This window comes from Python bivittatus, unplaced genomic scaffold (assembly GCF_059951505.1).
Source record: "Python bivittatus isolate LINGU-HERP-01145 unplaced genomic scaffold, Pbiv_v1 ctg000330_np1212, whole genome shotgun sequence".
Classification (NCBI taxonomy): Eukaryota; Metazoa; Chordata; class Lepidosauria; order Squamata; family Pythonidae; genus Python; species Python bivittatus.
Window position 1 is genome coordinate 32,061,941 of NW_028277058.1, and position 13,074 is coordinate 32,075,014.

The 13,074-nt window shown below is 37.3% G+C and overlaps 1 protein-coding gene across 1 annotated transcript in view; it reads right to left on the bottom strand.

Moving 5' to 3' along the window:
• BLTP3B (bridge-like lipid transfer protein family member 3B) overlaps positions 1-13,060 on the bottom strand; it is a 61,302-nt gene extending 48,242 nt beyond the window's left edge. Inside the window, exons 1-5 of the mRNA XM_088141914.1 lie at positions 12,865-13,060; positions 8,872-9,034; positions 7,888-7,926; positions 3,359-3,450; positions 1,785-1,974 (exon numbers count right to left, since the gene is read on the bottom strand). Coding sequence (XP_087998040.1) covers positions 1,785-1,974; positions 3,359-3,450; positions 7,888-7,926; positions 8,872-9,034; positions 12,865-12,908 — 528 coding nt within the window. The 5' untranslated portion in view covers positions 12,909-13,060. The remainder of the gene's footprint in view (positions 1-1,784; positions 1,975-3,358; positions 3,451-7,887; positions 7,927-8,871; positions 9,035-12,864) is intronic.
• Positions 13,061-13,074: the final 14 nt, after the last annotated feature.

A 13,074-nucleotide genomic window follows, 5' to 3' on the forward strand; every position in this document is an offset into this window, starting at 1 on the left:
AATGAAGTAGTGAATTCTTTTCACTAGAAGCCTTCAGACAGAGACTGAATGGTCATCTTTTAGAGATGTTCTAGCATATCCTGCATTGAGCAGTAGGTGGGATCAGATGACCTCTAAGGTGCCTACCAATTTTTTAAATCTATAATTCTATAATTATAAGACCAAATATCTGAAAATTGCAATTCCAGATGCTTAAACATCATTATCTTCAATAAAATAACTTATGTCAGGATTTAAATGTATATACAAGCCACACTGATATGTGGGTTTCCAGGGTGGCAACAAAAGTAACAGTGTGCTGCTGACACAGTCCTTGATACCTATTAAAACACTTGACCCATCCTTTTTTAGATCATTTTATTAAAAGCAGAAATCGGAAGTTGCAAAGCAAACCACTAGCCTCCAGTATAACCTGGATTTCCAGCAGTACCTCTGCGACCCACATATATACCAGAGAATCTTAGAAAATAAAATGGTGGATTCTGATAAATCAGGGTAACCAATGTTTGAGGGTTCAGGCAACTCAGCTGCCTCAACTTCTGGAAGCCTGGAATGTGCTTATTTGCTTAACTGTTTTTATAATTCATTCCAGTTAAAAGACTGGGCATGTACCTCAACAAAAATGGCAACAAGAAACCATGCACATCCAAATGGACACTGCTCACAATCAGGGCTAAAATGACACAGCAATGTCATTGGAAGTAGAATGGCTCAAATTTTTCACCCAATTTTTTTAAAATATGGGAAAGTTAAGGATGAGGAAATAGGAGTGCGAAACCTTCCAGGAATAGACTGTTCCCATTTCCTTCTTTAAAACCATTCAGAACCTGAAAATGCCCCCCCCCTTTTTTTTTGGCTTTGATTTGTTTGTTTTTTGCATTTGGGCATATGATCAAAGCTTCATGGGGAGAACTGCATTTGGTTTCTGATGAATGATCCTACCACCAGAATGCCTTTCTGGGAGTAACCCTAATATGCTCACAAAATCCAAATATGCCCACTGACCCCAAAAGTTTAGGCTCATGAATTTACTGTAATAGGTTTGTTCCTCACATTTACTACTTTCACTGGAATACCAACAGATTTTTCCCATTTGTCACACATGGAGGATATTACATGCATAGACATTTAGATGCTCTGTAGTCCTGATTTGTATGACACAGAGATTCCCTTTACAAGTTTAGTTTCTTATATACTGGCTAGGGTCATTAAAGGCTTTCACAGGCATAGTTTCACAAGCAAAATATTTCATCAGCCAAGAAATGATGTTTCTCCCTTGATTAGGAATTTGAACAGCATGATAATTATACTGTAACCACGTGAGAAGTTTTCCCACAAACTGCAAATGGCATGAGGTAACTACTCAATTGGTAGCAAGTGTATGATTCAGAGCTGTGCACATATATAAATAGTAGCAAGTGACTTAAGATGACTAGCCACTACAGAATAATTTTAATATTAAAATAAAATTAATAACCATATAAATGCTGACTAATCTTGTCTAGGCTCACAATCTAAGCAGGGTTCCATGGGAGGCCACCCGGAATATCAGGGCTATAGGCTAAATGGCAAATCATTAAAAAAAATCCCAAAAGATAACTGTGGTAAAATAAGTCTGTACAGCTGCTAAGAAAACTACAAAGATTTTACTTAAATGCTAGTATATGGATAATGCTAAATAAAGAAAGTGGATTCTGCTACAATTATTTTTCTTTGCGTGAAATAGATATGTGAAAAATAAATGCTGGTTGTACAAGAGGGGGAAGAAGAAAAATAAAAGTTACCTCTCCACGCTGAGATTCTTGTAATCGAGTAAATCTTAGATCATCGTGTTCCCACTTTGCATTTACACTATATATTCTCAACTGAGAAAGTTCAAATGAAGCATTGAAAGCTTTTGCTCCAATTCGGATTATAATGGAGTTTACAGAAACAGATATGCCTTCTACAACTTTCTCAGCGAAACCATATTCACTGGCAAAATAAAATGCAGGGATTTAAATTAGAACTTTTGTGTATATGAATGAAACATTTAGCAGCTGGTCAAAATGAAGACAATATATGTACTGGTGTAGAAAAGAGGCCAAATCTTCACAAAATCCAGAACAGATTAAAGATTACTAAAGCAGAGTAAAATCTAGAAGCAGAGGAAGGCACACATACACCCCATTTTGAAGTACCATATGTGACAATGTGGCAAACAAGCCAAATGTGTCAAGGGAGAAACTGGGTATTCAGGACGTAAAGTATTATACTACTTCCTGGAACCAATTACTATAATACTGTACCACTCAAAGAAATTCAATACTAAAATAGTGAATTGCTTAGAAAAAGCAGATATGCTAGTTGGTACAACACCTAAAAAAGCCATAAAGTATCTAACTTGCTTTTTATTAATATTATATTCACAATCCTAATTCAAAACTGTGATGCAAAAAGCCTATTTGCATATATGTATAAACTTGAGTATGCAGAATAAGACTGTAGTTTCCTCCTACAAATACCATTACAAATTATTTGGCATTTTCTTGCGTTCCATGAATATTATGCTAGAGCAGTATTATGCTAGGCTTTTCATTGCTTACTGTACAAAGGCAGTTTCATACTTTATACATGTGATTTCCTGGATCAATAAGACTATATATTGTAGAGTAACCCATGAGTGTAAATAACATAGGATGTAAGCACTGCCACAGTTGGTGGCAGACATTTTACATTGATCAAAGTAATCTGGAATATAGATACAGAGATAAAAGCACAGCATGTATGAGATGGAAAGGACCTTAAAGTTCAACCCCTTGCTCAGTTCAGCAATCCTACAGAGCAGTGTTTCCCAACCTTAACAATCTCTAGATGTGTGGATTTCAAATATCAGAATTCTAAATATACCATTGCCATTTGCTGAGAATGCTCTAAACTATCCCTGACAGGCTACCATCAAGTTCCCATTTTAAAACCTCCTCTTTCAACAGAGAATAGGTCTGTCTTCTCTTGCATGCAATAGTCTTTTAGATATTTGTAGGCCACTATAATATCCCTTGGCCCCCATTCTTCTCTTTCACAAGCTTAAACATGCCCAGCACTTTTAATCATTCCACACAGATTTCATTTCCAAACGCCTTATCATCCTGGTAGCTAGTAAATTACTATCCTCTGAGGACAATAATCTCTTCACACTGGGATTTCTTCATGTGATTTTTTCTTATAGAGTTAATTTTGATATAGCCCTTTTCAAATAGATCATCAACTTTGCCTAATTTTAATTACCAGGCAGTATTATAATGTTTAAATTATAACCAGCTTGTTTCTCAGTTACATATTTTATACATCCCATCCTAAATGATTAATAATAATTTACCTTTGTCCTGATGCAGTTGCTATAGGTGATGGTCCATTTGGGGCACGGGGTTCTTCACATGTACTCATTTCCATTATTACTTTATCCAATGACTAAGAAATACCGGAAAGAATTTAATGATTGAAATGTTTTGCTTTTTAGAATCAATTTACCTAATCTATTTATGTATAATGGCTGGCTTAAGTTTGTACCATAGCACTCTCTAAATAATACTGGTTGTCAAGAAAATGTAATACCTAATAAACTTTTCAGAAAGAGACCTAATTACAGCAATTGTTCAACTTGGTTATATTGAATGCACAAATTTTATACAATAATACGCCTATCTATAATATTAATTTGCTAGGTTTTTAATAATTATATGCAAAATAACTTCAGTTAAATTAAAGCTGTTAATGAAATGCTCAATAATCACAGTTGAAACATGTTTCAAACTGCATCCCATGAATGCCAGCTGTGCAACCAATGTTAAACATGTAGTATGCAAAAAAAACCAAACCATGCAATCTTAAGATGGTTCTCTGGGTCCTGTTATATTATCACTTGTAATAATTTATTTCTGATAGCAATACAAGTTACAAAGTTGGGCTTCTGAAAATACATAGGAATGGTAATGTCCATGAAATTAAATAGTGTTGTATTGCTAATCTTAAATAAAGCCTAATTCAGCAGATAGTCATTGTGATCTTTAGTCATAACATACATTTTGAGGCTATTAAGTACAGTAAAGCTCTTCATCAATCTGGCAGCTATACTGCTGTAAGTTTGCATCAAGCTACTCTAATATTTAAGAAAGAATAATGCAATAGCCAATACATAGCAATTTATCAGACTACAATTTAAAAGGAAAAAAACCCAAGCATTTAGGCTCAACTTCATGACTCAAAGCAATTACCTGAAGATCTGAAATATTATCAATACCAAATGTGAATCAGAAGCCAAGTGAAAAGGAGAAATTTGCAAATGCAAGGATATGCATTACTTAATGATTTCTGAAACAGTTCTTAGTGGCAAAACAGCAAAACATCTATCATCAAGATGAAATTTCTTTATAAATTTATATGACACGCAATCCAAGATACAACTTTGATACATGTAATGCTTGCTTAATTACCCTAATTGGGACCGGAATTTCCATCACTAAGCAAGGTGGTTGTTAGGTGAAACATCACATGACTGCACCACTGCGATGGCGCTTCCGGTAGTCCAGGTTCCAGTTGTTAAGCCAGGACTGTACCATCTTTAGCCAAGGACCTCACACTTCTCTTGCCCTTCCGTGCTCACCTTTTTAAATTAATTTGTTGCTTATTCATTTATTTGTTAGATTTATATTCCACCTTCAATTCGGGAGCTCAAAGCAGCATACCTACTACTCTCTCCTCCTATTTTTCCCTACAACAACAACCGTACTTATCATGTGGATCTCTGTTTCCATTCCCCACAGGAATGCAGTCCTACTGAGGTGAGACTTTTAAGATCTATCATATAAGTTCATATCCTGCATTTATCGTGGAAGTGGGATCTTTGGAATGGAATGCAAAGAAGATAGTGATTTTTCCAGATTTGTCTTCACCGAAAGTTCAGAAATGCAAACTATTTAATAAAGCCCATTTAGCAGCAGAAAAGGAGGGTTATACATGTTTTTCTTTTTCAAGCAAATATTCTATTTATCCCTGGGTTACGGAGAGAAGATTTTTGATCCAGAAGTAGATCTCATTCTGAGATTAGCTAAAGTGAAGTGGCAGTCTTTATTTTTTCATATTTTTTAGAGTACGGTAGACTATCTTGACTGGAAAACAACAGAGAGCTCCTGTACTGTATTTCTGGTATGCCTTTTTTGGAAATCTCTGTAGGATTAGTTTTGTTTTGGAAGTGGGAGGGTTGTATTTTTTTGAGTGCTCTTTTCAAAGTAAATCTTTTTCTCACTTTAATGGCAATGTTTCATTTTTTTTCTTTTTAATTCTTTAAAATTTTGTCTCAAGTGAAGTGAATGATCTTTTCTCTTCTTTCAATATAATAATTATTTTTTATAAACAGGCAATCTGCAAACTAAATGTTTTTTTAGGATACTTTTAAGGCATATATTCATGGTCATATTTTTGCATATATTTCATAGAAAAACAAGAAACATTTCGAACATAACCCACATTGTAATTATATAAAGTTTTATATTTGCTAAATTGGAATTTAATTCTCTTCATGTACTTGGGATAGAATCTTAGAAAGAAAAGGTATTGGGAGTTTGGGGAAAGAAATAATAAATTCTCAGCTTGTAAACTGAGAGAGCAACAATGAAATGGTATCATTTTTATTGTTCAGTACACTGAACAACAGCAAAGTATATAATGACTCTGTTTTAATAAATCAGCATTTAAAAAGGTTTTATACTTAGCTCTGTAATACTGAGCCAAAGATTACTGAGGAAGAAATCAATAATATAGCTGTTCGGAAGATTACACATGAACAAGTTTAGTCTATTTAGTAGTATAAGGCATACTGATTTTTTTGCTTCTATATCATTGGAGTCTAGAAGTCATAAATTACGTTCCTAACTTTGTACGTTACTGAATGAAAAATTAAATTTTAGTTAGAGGTTAGTGAAAATAAAGTTGTTAATTTTTTTTCCCATACAGGTTTCAGACCCCTAAAATTCAGGTTAAAAACCCCTGGTCTAATATATCTATGAAAAACTGTAAAATGTTGGGCTTTAACTTGTATTTGAATTAAATATCTTGGATTACTTATTCCAAAAAAAAAAATCTATTTGTATATATAAATATTTCAAATTGTTTATCTCATAATCATATTGATGCAAAGAGAAGATAAAAATCCAAATGAGTTTCATGGAAAAGTCTTTATAAAATTGAATATTCTGGATTTATATTTATACTTAGAAGAATTCCCAGGTTAATCTCTTTAAAATAATAATGTTATTAATATTTAAATATGTACTGGTGTAGATAAGAAAGTTTTTAGAGGAAGGACAAATACCTTGATTTTTAAAATCAAAATTACAATTGTTACACGATGGGGGAGTTAATTTTCATGATGTTTAGTTTTATTACTGGCTGTATAATTTCACTTCTATGGAGACTATAGATAGTCCTCGACTTAACGACCATTCATTCAAAGACCGAATGGTGGTTATGGTCCTTGGAGTTCCAGCTATCCAGCACCCCCACAGTCACAGTCTAGGTGTTTGGCAACCAGCTCATACTTATGACCAGTTGCAGCGCTCTGCAATCACACAATCGCCATTTGCAACCTTCCCTGCCAGCTTCCCACAAGCAAAGTCAATAGGGAAGCTGGCAGGGAAGGTTGCAGATTGCTGGAGTTAGTCTCCCCCACCCACACATCCTCCCCTGCCCTTCTGAACTCATGACACGCTGGCCACTTGTGCATCCCTGCACACCTGCCCAACCCTTGCCATGCCCCCTCACACCCGCACACAATTTCACACATCCTCCCCAAGTCTCTCTGCACCTCACTTGCACCCTCGCACACCCTCCCTGAGCCTTGCCGCACCTCCCTTGCATCCTCATGCACCCCCCGAAACCCCTCACACCCTCCCAAGCCTTGCCGTGCCACGCCCTTGTTCACCCCCTTGAGCCCTCCCCCACCCAATAGCAGCTATCTACTTGCCTGCTGGCAAGCCACCTCAGACTTGCAACTTCCTGCCAGCTTCCCCACTGACTTGGTTGTGGAAAGCAAGCAGGAAGTTGCCTCACCTAACCAACGTGGGATTTGGTTAATGACAGCAACTGGGACTGCAGGGATTGCTGTCGCTAAGTGATGCTGTTGCACTTTACTACATCACTTAGTGACGGAAATTCCAGTCCTAATTGAGGTTGTAAGTCGAGGACTACCTGTACTGCTTCTATTTAGATCATTAGTTACTATTTTGACCACCATTCCCTTTCCTAGTGTATCTGTACAGGTAGTCCTCAACTTACGATGGCAATTGGGTTGGGAAAGGTAAGGCAAGCGTTGGGGAGGGTGTGTGAGAGTGCATGGGGATGCGTTAGAGTGCGAGGGAGGCAAGGGTTGGGGAGGGTGTGAGAGAGGTGTGGTGAGGCTTGGGGAGGGTGTGCTGAGGTGTGTGAGTGCCCAGTGTGATGCGAATGCAGAGAGGCTGGGGGAGGGTGTGCGGGTGGGGGAGACTTGTAACCTTTCCTGCCAGCTTCCCCACTGGCATTCCGGGGAAGCTGGCAGAGAAGGTCACAAATGGTGATCACAGGATTGTGGGGCACTGCAACTTGTTGTAAGTGCGAACTGATTGCCAAGCACCCAGATCACAATCACATGACCGTGGGGGTGCTAGGACAGCTGGAACTCCAAGAACCGGTTCGTAACCACCATTTGTTCAGCACCATCATAACTTAGAACAGTCACTGAATGAATGGTTGTAGATCAAGGAATACCTGTAACGCAAAACATTCTTTCAATTATTTTTGTGACTTGCAGAAAATGACAAGCCCTATACATTTTATTTTAAAAACTGTGGGGAAGTGGCTGAATTCAAAACTCACCAAACAGATTGGATGCGTTTTCAATTTTGTCCATGGTATCTGCAATGGAAAACAAATATAAAAAAAATATATTTTTATGCAGTAAGGAACTTTCTCTCCAGAAAAGAGAGAAATGAGGCAAGAGAAACATTTAATTTTGCCTACATCAATAAAAACAAAATCAAATTATCTCTATTATTTTCCAGGACAAAATCCAAATCATCTAAAATCAAATCAGGAAGGTACTTTTGAAGAAAAGAAAGAAGGGCACAAATATGATCTGGCCATAAAGCACTGTATACAAACAAAATGGAAATGAAGGATGGAAGAGAAATCCTCTTCATCTCATTTCTTGGGCTCCATACTGCTGTTATTCACACTATTCGTGGATCTGTGATGGGAAATAGATTCAAGAATCCATCAGAAGAGACAGCCCTTTCTCCAAAAAGTTGAAACAGCCGTAACCTCACCTCTATTTGATTGTGCATTCACTTTCTTTTAGTGACAAAGACATATGCCCCAATCCACAGATTACAAAAAATTATAGCATAGTTCATTTTCCAGTCCCTAAACACCCACCTTCTACAAATGTATGGTGTCTATGATGGATATATTGAATGCCAGAGAAAGAAAATGACAGATAAAAAGCTACCAGAAAAACAAAGAATGAGAAGAAGAAAAAAAAGAATGAGATAAAAATAAAAAGAAAGCAGTTTGTTTCTTTTGAAAAAATCCTGGGCTTTACCTCAAAATTTAAGGCTTCAGAAACAAGTCACCAGAGAGGGGGAAAATGGTTAACTAAAAGCTTATTTTCACTAGACTATATATATCATGTTATTACTAAAAAAAGTAGAACAAAATGTTTCATAGTTGCAGTTTCCTTTATTATACCCATGGAAATTAAAAAGGATTTAAAACCACTTAAAGTACTTGATTTAAATTATTTTAAGAGCAACATGAATAAAAATTGTACAAATTCCTTAACTGGAATAGTAATTTACTCACCCTAATAGATGCCTTATTACAAAATACTTTGTTGATGGCAAGCCAGGTGGGAAGGTCTAGCATATTCTGAAGTACTTCTTCATCAAGCTCTATATTGGTTAGCTGACCTTCACCTTTCAATGTGCTCAGGTTGATTTTATCAGGTGACAGATTCTTGGTGAACCTAAAAATGAATATACATAGACACTAAAGTCATTTCCCCAAATGAATTATGCAACTTAAAATCCATGTAAATAAAAATAAATAAATAAATAAATGTTGTGGGGAAAGTATTGAAAATATCAATTTTGAGGATTATTAAGCATTTACTTTAGCATTTTAAACAGACAAACATTCTAAACCTATTTCAACTAGTTCACTATGAAGATTTTTTTTGTTGCACATGGAAAAACTTTTGATTTAGTTCTTTTTAAAGTTAAAGGCCGCAAAGGCTTTTAAGAACAATGAATGAAGATCAAATCATAAAACAAATATGTGAAAGAAGAGAGCGAAGGGTGGAGAGGAAGACAGAGATGTACACATTTGGGTGGAACTGATGAAATTTTCAAGATGAGAGAATTGAGAAGTTTAATGAACAAAGAAAATGCATGAATCAGTGTATGGATGGTAGAAGCTAGATGTTTGCAAGTACAGAAAAGTATTAACAGATATGGTAAACAGGGTTGTTTTAAACTATATACATTTAGATTTCCTTTTCTTTTAATTCCCATCTTTAATTTCTTTTGCTCACTACTTCTCACTCATTGTCTACATTTTGCATAATGCTGCTTACTGTACTCAGAATAGCATGATGCATATATTGGCCAAAAGAAAATAAACTACAGTAGTTCAAGTGGGTTCTTTGAACAAAAAACACTTTCTGAATCATATGTGATCACATCTTCTATCAGTATCTAGAAGTAAAAATAATAAAAATTCTTCTTATCACTGAACAGCAGATGCTTCTGAAATTTCTTTTAAAAGGACGTTCATCTTACATTATCAAACATAAATATCTTCCATAGATTTTGGTATCAGCCATTTCAGTACTTCATTCTCTATTTTGGACAGCTGCTGAACAATACTTTGGGGGATTCAATAATAATTAAGTTATAACCAGTCACTTAACAGCACGCTTCTCTTTTCCTTGAACTGGGGCTGTCATTTATACTATTGCAAATCTTTATGTCAATTTGTATGGCTGTCCATCTCACAAATATGATTCTGAGTAGATGTCATGGATTAAAATATGATTTAAACAGAATGTCTTTGCTATATTTGAGCAGATACATATTTGCATTGCTCTACTTTTCAGTAGAGCATCTTGATGGAAAAGTTGAAAATAATTCCATATTTTAAAATTAAATGCCACATAAACTATAGCATGCTGCACAACAGGAGGATCAAGCAGAGTATGAAAATGGGGAAAGTAAAAAGGTAAACACTTGGTAGTTGTCACTGCATGGCTTGCCTGAGAATATGTCCATTTAACTCAAAGAATGCCAAGTTAGATGTCATTCCTGAATGTCAAGATATTTCAAATATGGTGATGGTTAGGCTAACTCTACATGTGAGAGTACTGAGTGGGTTATGTGAAAAGTACTCACTTAAGAGGGAACTGACATTTTGATCTTATCAAGAGCCAAGTAAATTTATTACAGTTCCCTTAACTGCCTTGAAACCTAAAGGTCAGTAGTGGACACTGTTACTTTTTGGGACTGTCTGATTTCACCATGGAAATCATGATATAAGTGTATTTGCATAATCCTTAGCATAAGAGCATAGATTACCTTGTATTAAGGGTCTTCATTCAACCTGCATGCTAGTAAAGTACCACACTTTATCATATGTTTCTGGTTTATAATTCCTGAATAACGTTCTGGTTGTTTTCTTACCACTGCCTGGTTAATTGGGACAGCCAGTGGGCAACAAGTATTTGAAAATTATTTCCGCAACATGAATATGAAAAGTTGCAGATCATAAAACACTTTTCCTCCACAAAGCGAGTACAAGTAACACACATTTTAAGTAGATAATTTGAGAAAGATGAGGATAAAAGCATTACAATAGTGTTCACTTTATTATTTAAATAAAGAACAGAATGGACAAAGGACATCACATCCAGTTCCTTGCCATCATGCAGAACTCTCCACAAATCTAACACACATACAAGCATGTAATCTAGGAAACTCAGAATGGAAAGCAAAGACAACAAAATGCACCACACAATGAAGTATGTAAATTGAAGAGCAGAAACCAAACATTTCAAAGTTTTGTCTTGTACACAGTAAAAAAAAATAGCTTCTTCATAATTACATCTAACCCATTTCAAAATTTCAGTGTTTTCTTTTTATTAAAAAAATACTTCTTAAAAATACTCTTGCTTTGAATTGCAACTTCCAAGCCAAACTCAGAATTCATGGAGAAAAGACACTTGATAATTTTAGCACTGAGACTGCCTCATATTGCTTCAGTCTAACAAAGACATCAATGTTTAGGAGATAATCACAATCATTATTGTCTATATCATTTTATATTTCACTTTGCTTCCATCACAAAACTTATGCTTTCAGGAAAAACTGCCATTCAGTCAAAAATGGAAAACTGCTTTATCATCTGCTCCTACACCATATTTAGTTTATATGAACCCATCAAAAAGCAAATATTGACTGGCTACTAACATACATAATATTCACTATTATCAGTAAAACAGATCATTCTTCCCTTATGTTATGCTTCATGCTCATTCCTCAGCTTTCTCTAATCTTATCAGCTATTCTGTCTTTACATGAAGAATCCCTCTGAATTCCATGAGGTTTATTTTTAAGCAGATGTATAGGATTCTACACCAACAACACATTCACAACTTGCAACTTTAGTTACTCAGTCTGATTACTTCACAGTAATGTTTAATGTCATCACAGCTACCTGTTCAAAGCCATAAATCAATACATTTCAAGAAGTCAGAATAAAAACAAAACCAAGATGAACAGCACAAATCAGTTGACAAAACGTAAAATACTTAGTAGTTATTTCTTCTTTAGTATTGCAGAAATAGACATGTCATCCTACTGTCACTGTTCCCAACATTTCAAAAAGCATCATCAAATTATCGCACTATCATGCCCACCTCAGAACCGTGTTATACTGAAGAGACATTACTCAGTTAACATCATCACTGGCTTCCAACGCATAGCCAGTATAAAAGATTTATAAAGACTACTCAGCGACTCCCCTTCTGCAACCGAGCGAGCGGGGAGGGAACGCAGTGCTGAATCATAACCTATAGCAGGCAGCGCGTTTGCCAGCACCGTAGGAAAACTCGACAAGCTAGATAGCGATCACCTCCACACAACCCTGGCGTCTCCAGACTCGTCTTCAATAATGTGCATGGTGACATCAGCCAAGCCGCCGCTCGCTCCTCCTACAGACAACGTGTCAAGTATAATTTACGATCCACCCACTCTCGCCTGTGCACTTTCCTGGACACACACAAGTGTTCTAGACACACACTGGTCAATCGCCGCGTCCCGCCGTACTGGCGCGTTACGGACAAATAACTCGGGCGACCAAGCTTTATCTTGACCTCCTCTCTGCGCCGGTAGAACGAGCCGCGAGGACCTTCTAGACTGCGGCAAGAAAAGCCCCGGGGCGGATACTCACATGGAGAAGGCACCCTCCCCCGCCCCCAGACTTATTCCCCTCAGCTGTCTGGTGCCAACACAAGCTCACCCCTTGAGGTTCCTGGCGCGCGCCATCGCGTCCCCCAACTCAAAACTAGCCTTGTATTTTTCTGACACCCAGCACTCCCAAAGCCACCCAGAAACACGCAAAGAGCGATCCGCAGGCCCCCTCAGACGTTTTCCATGACTTTGAACCTCACGAGTGAAGAAAATGGATGCGTTAGGCTCCCCCCCCCCCCCCGTCGCCTCTTCCGACGCCGAGCCGTCCTCTCAATCGCTGAAAAAGAACACCGAAATCCGCCCCTTGAGGAAAAGCGCCCCGGGTACCGACCTGGAAAGATGCTTCAGGATCTGCTTTTTGATTATGCCCGCCATGGTCCGCACTCGCGTCCCCGCTCGTCGCTCTTCAGGGCAAGCAAAAGAAGATGACTGCTTGACCCATCCCCGTGCGGGACTCCTCCATCCCCCGGAGAGGGAGCGCAGCCGCCTTCGCTCACTCTCCTCCCGGCCCCACCGCCATCTTGATTGCAGCAGAGCCAGC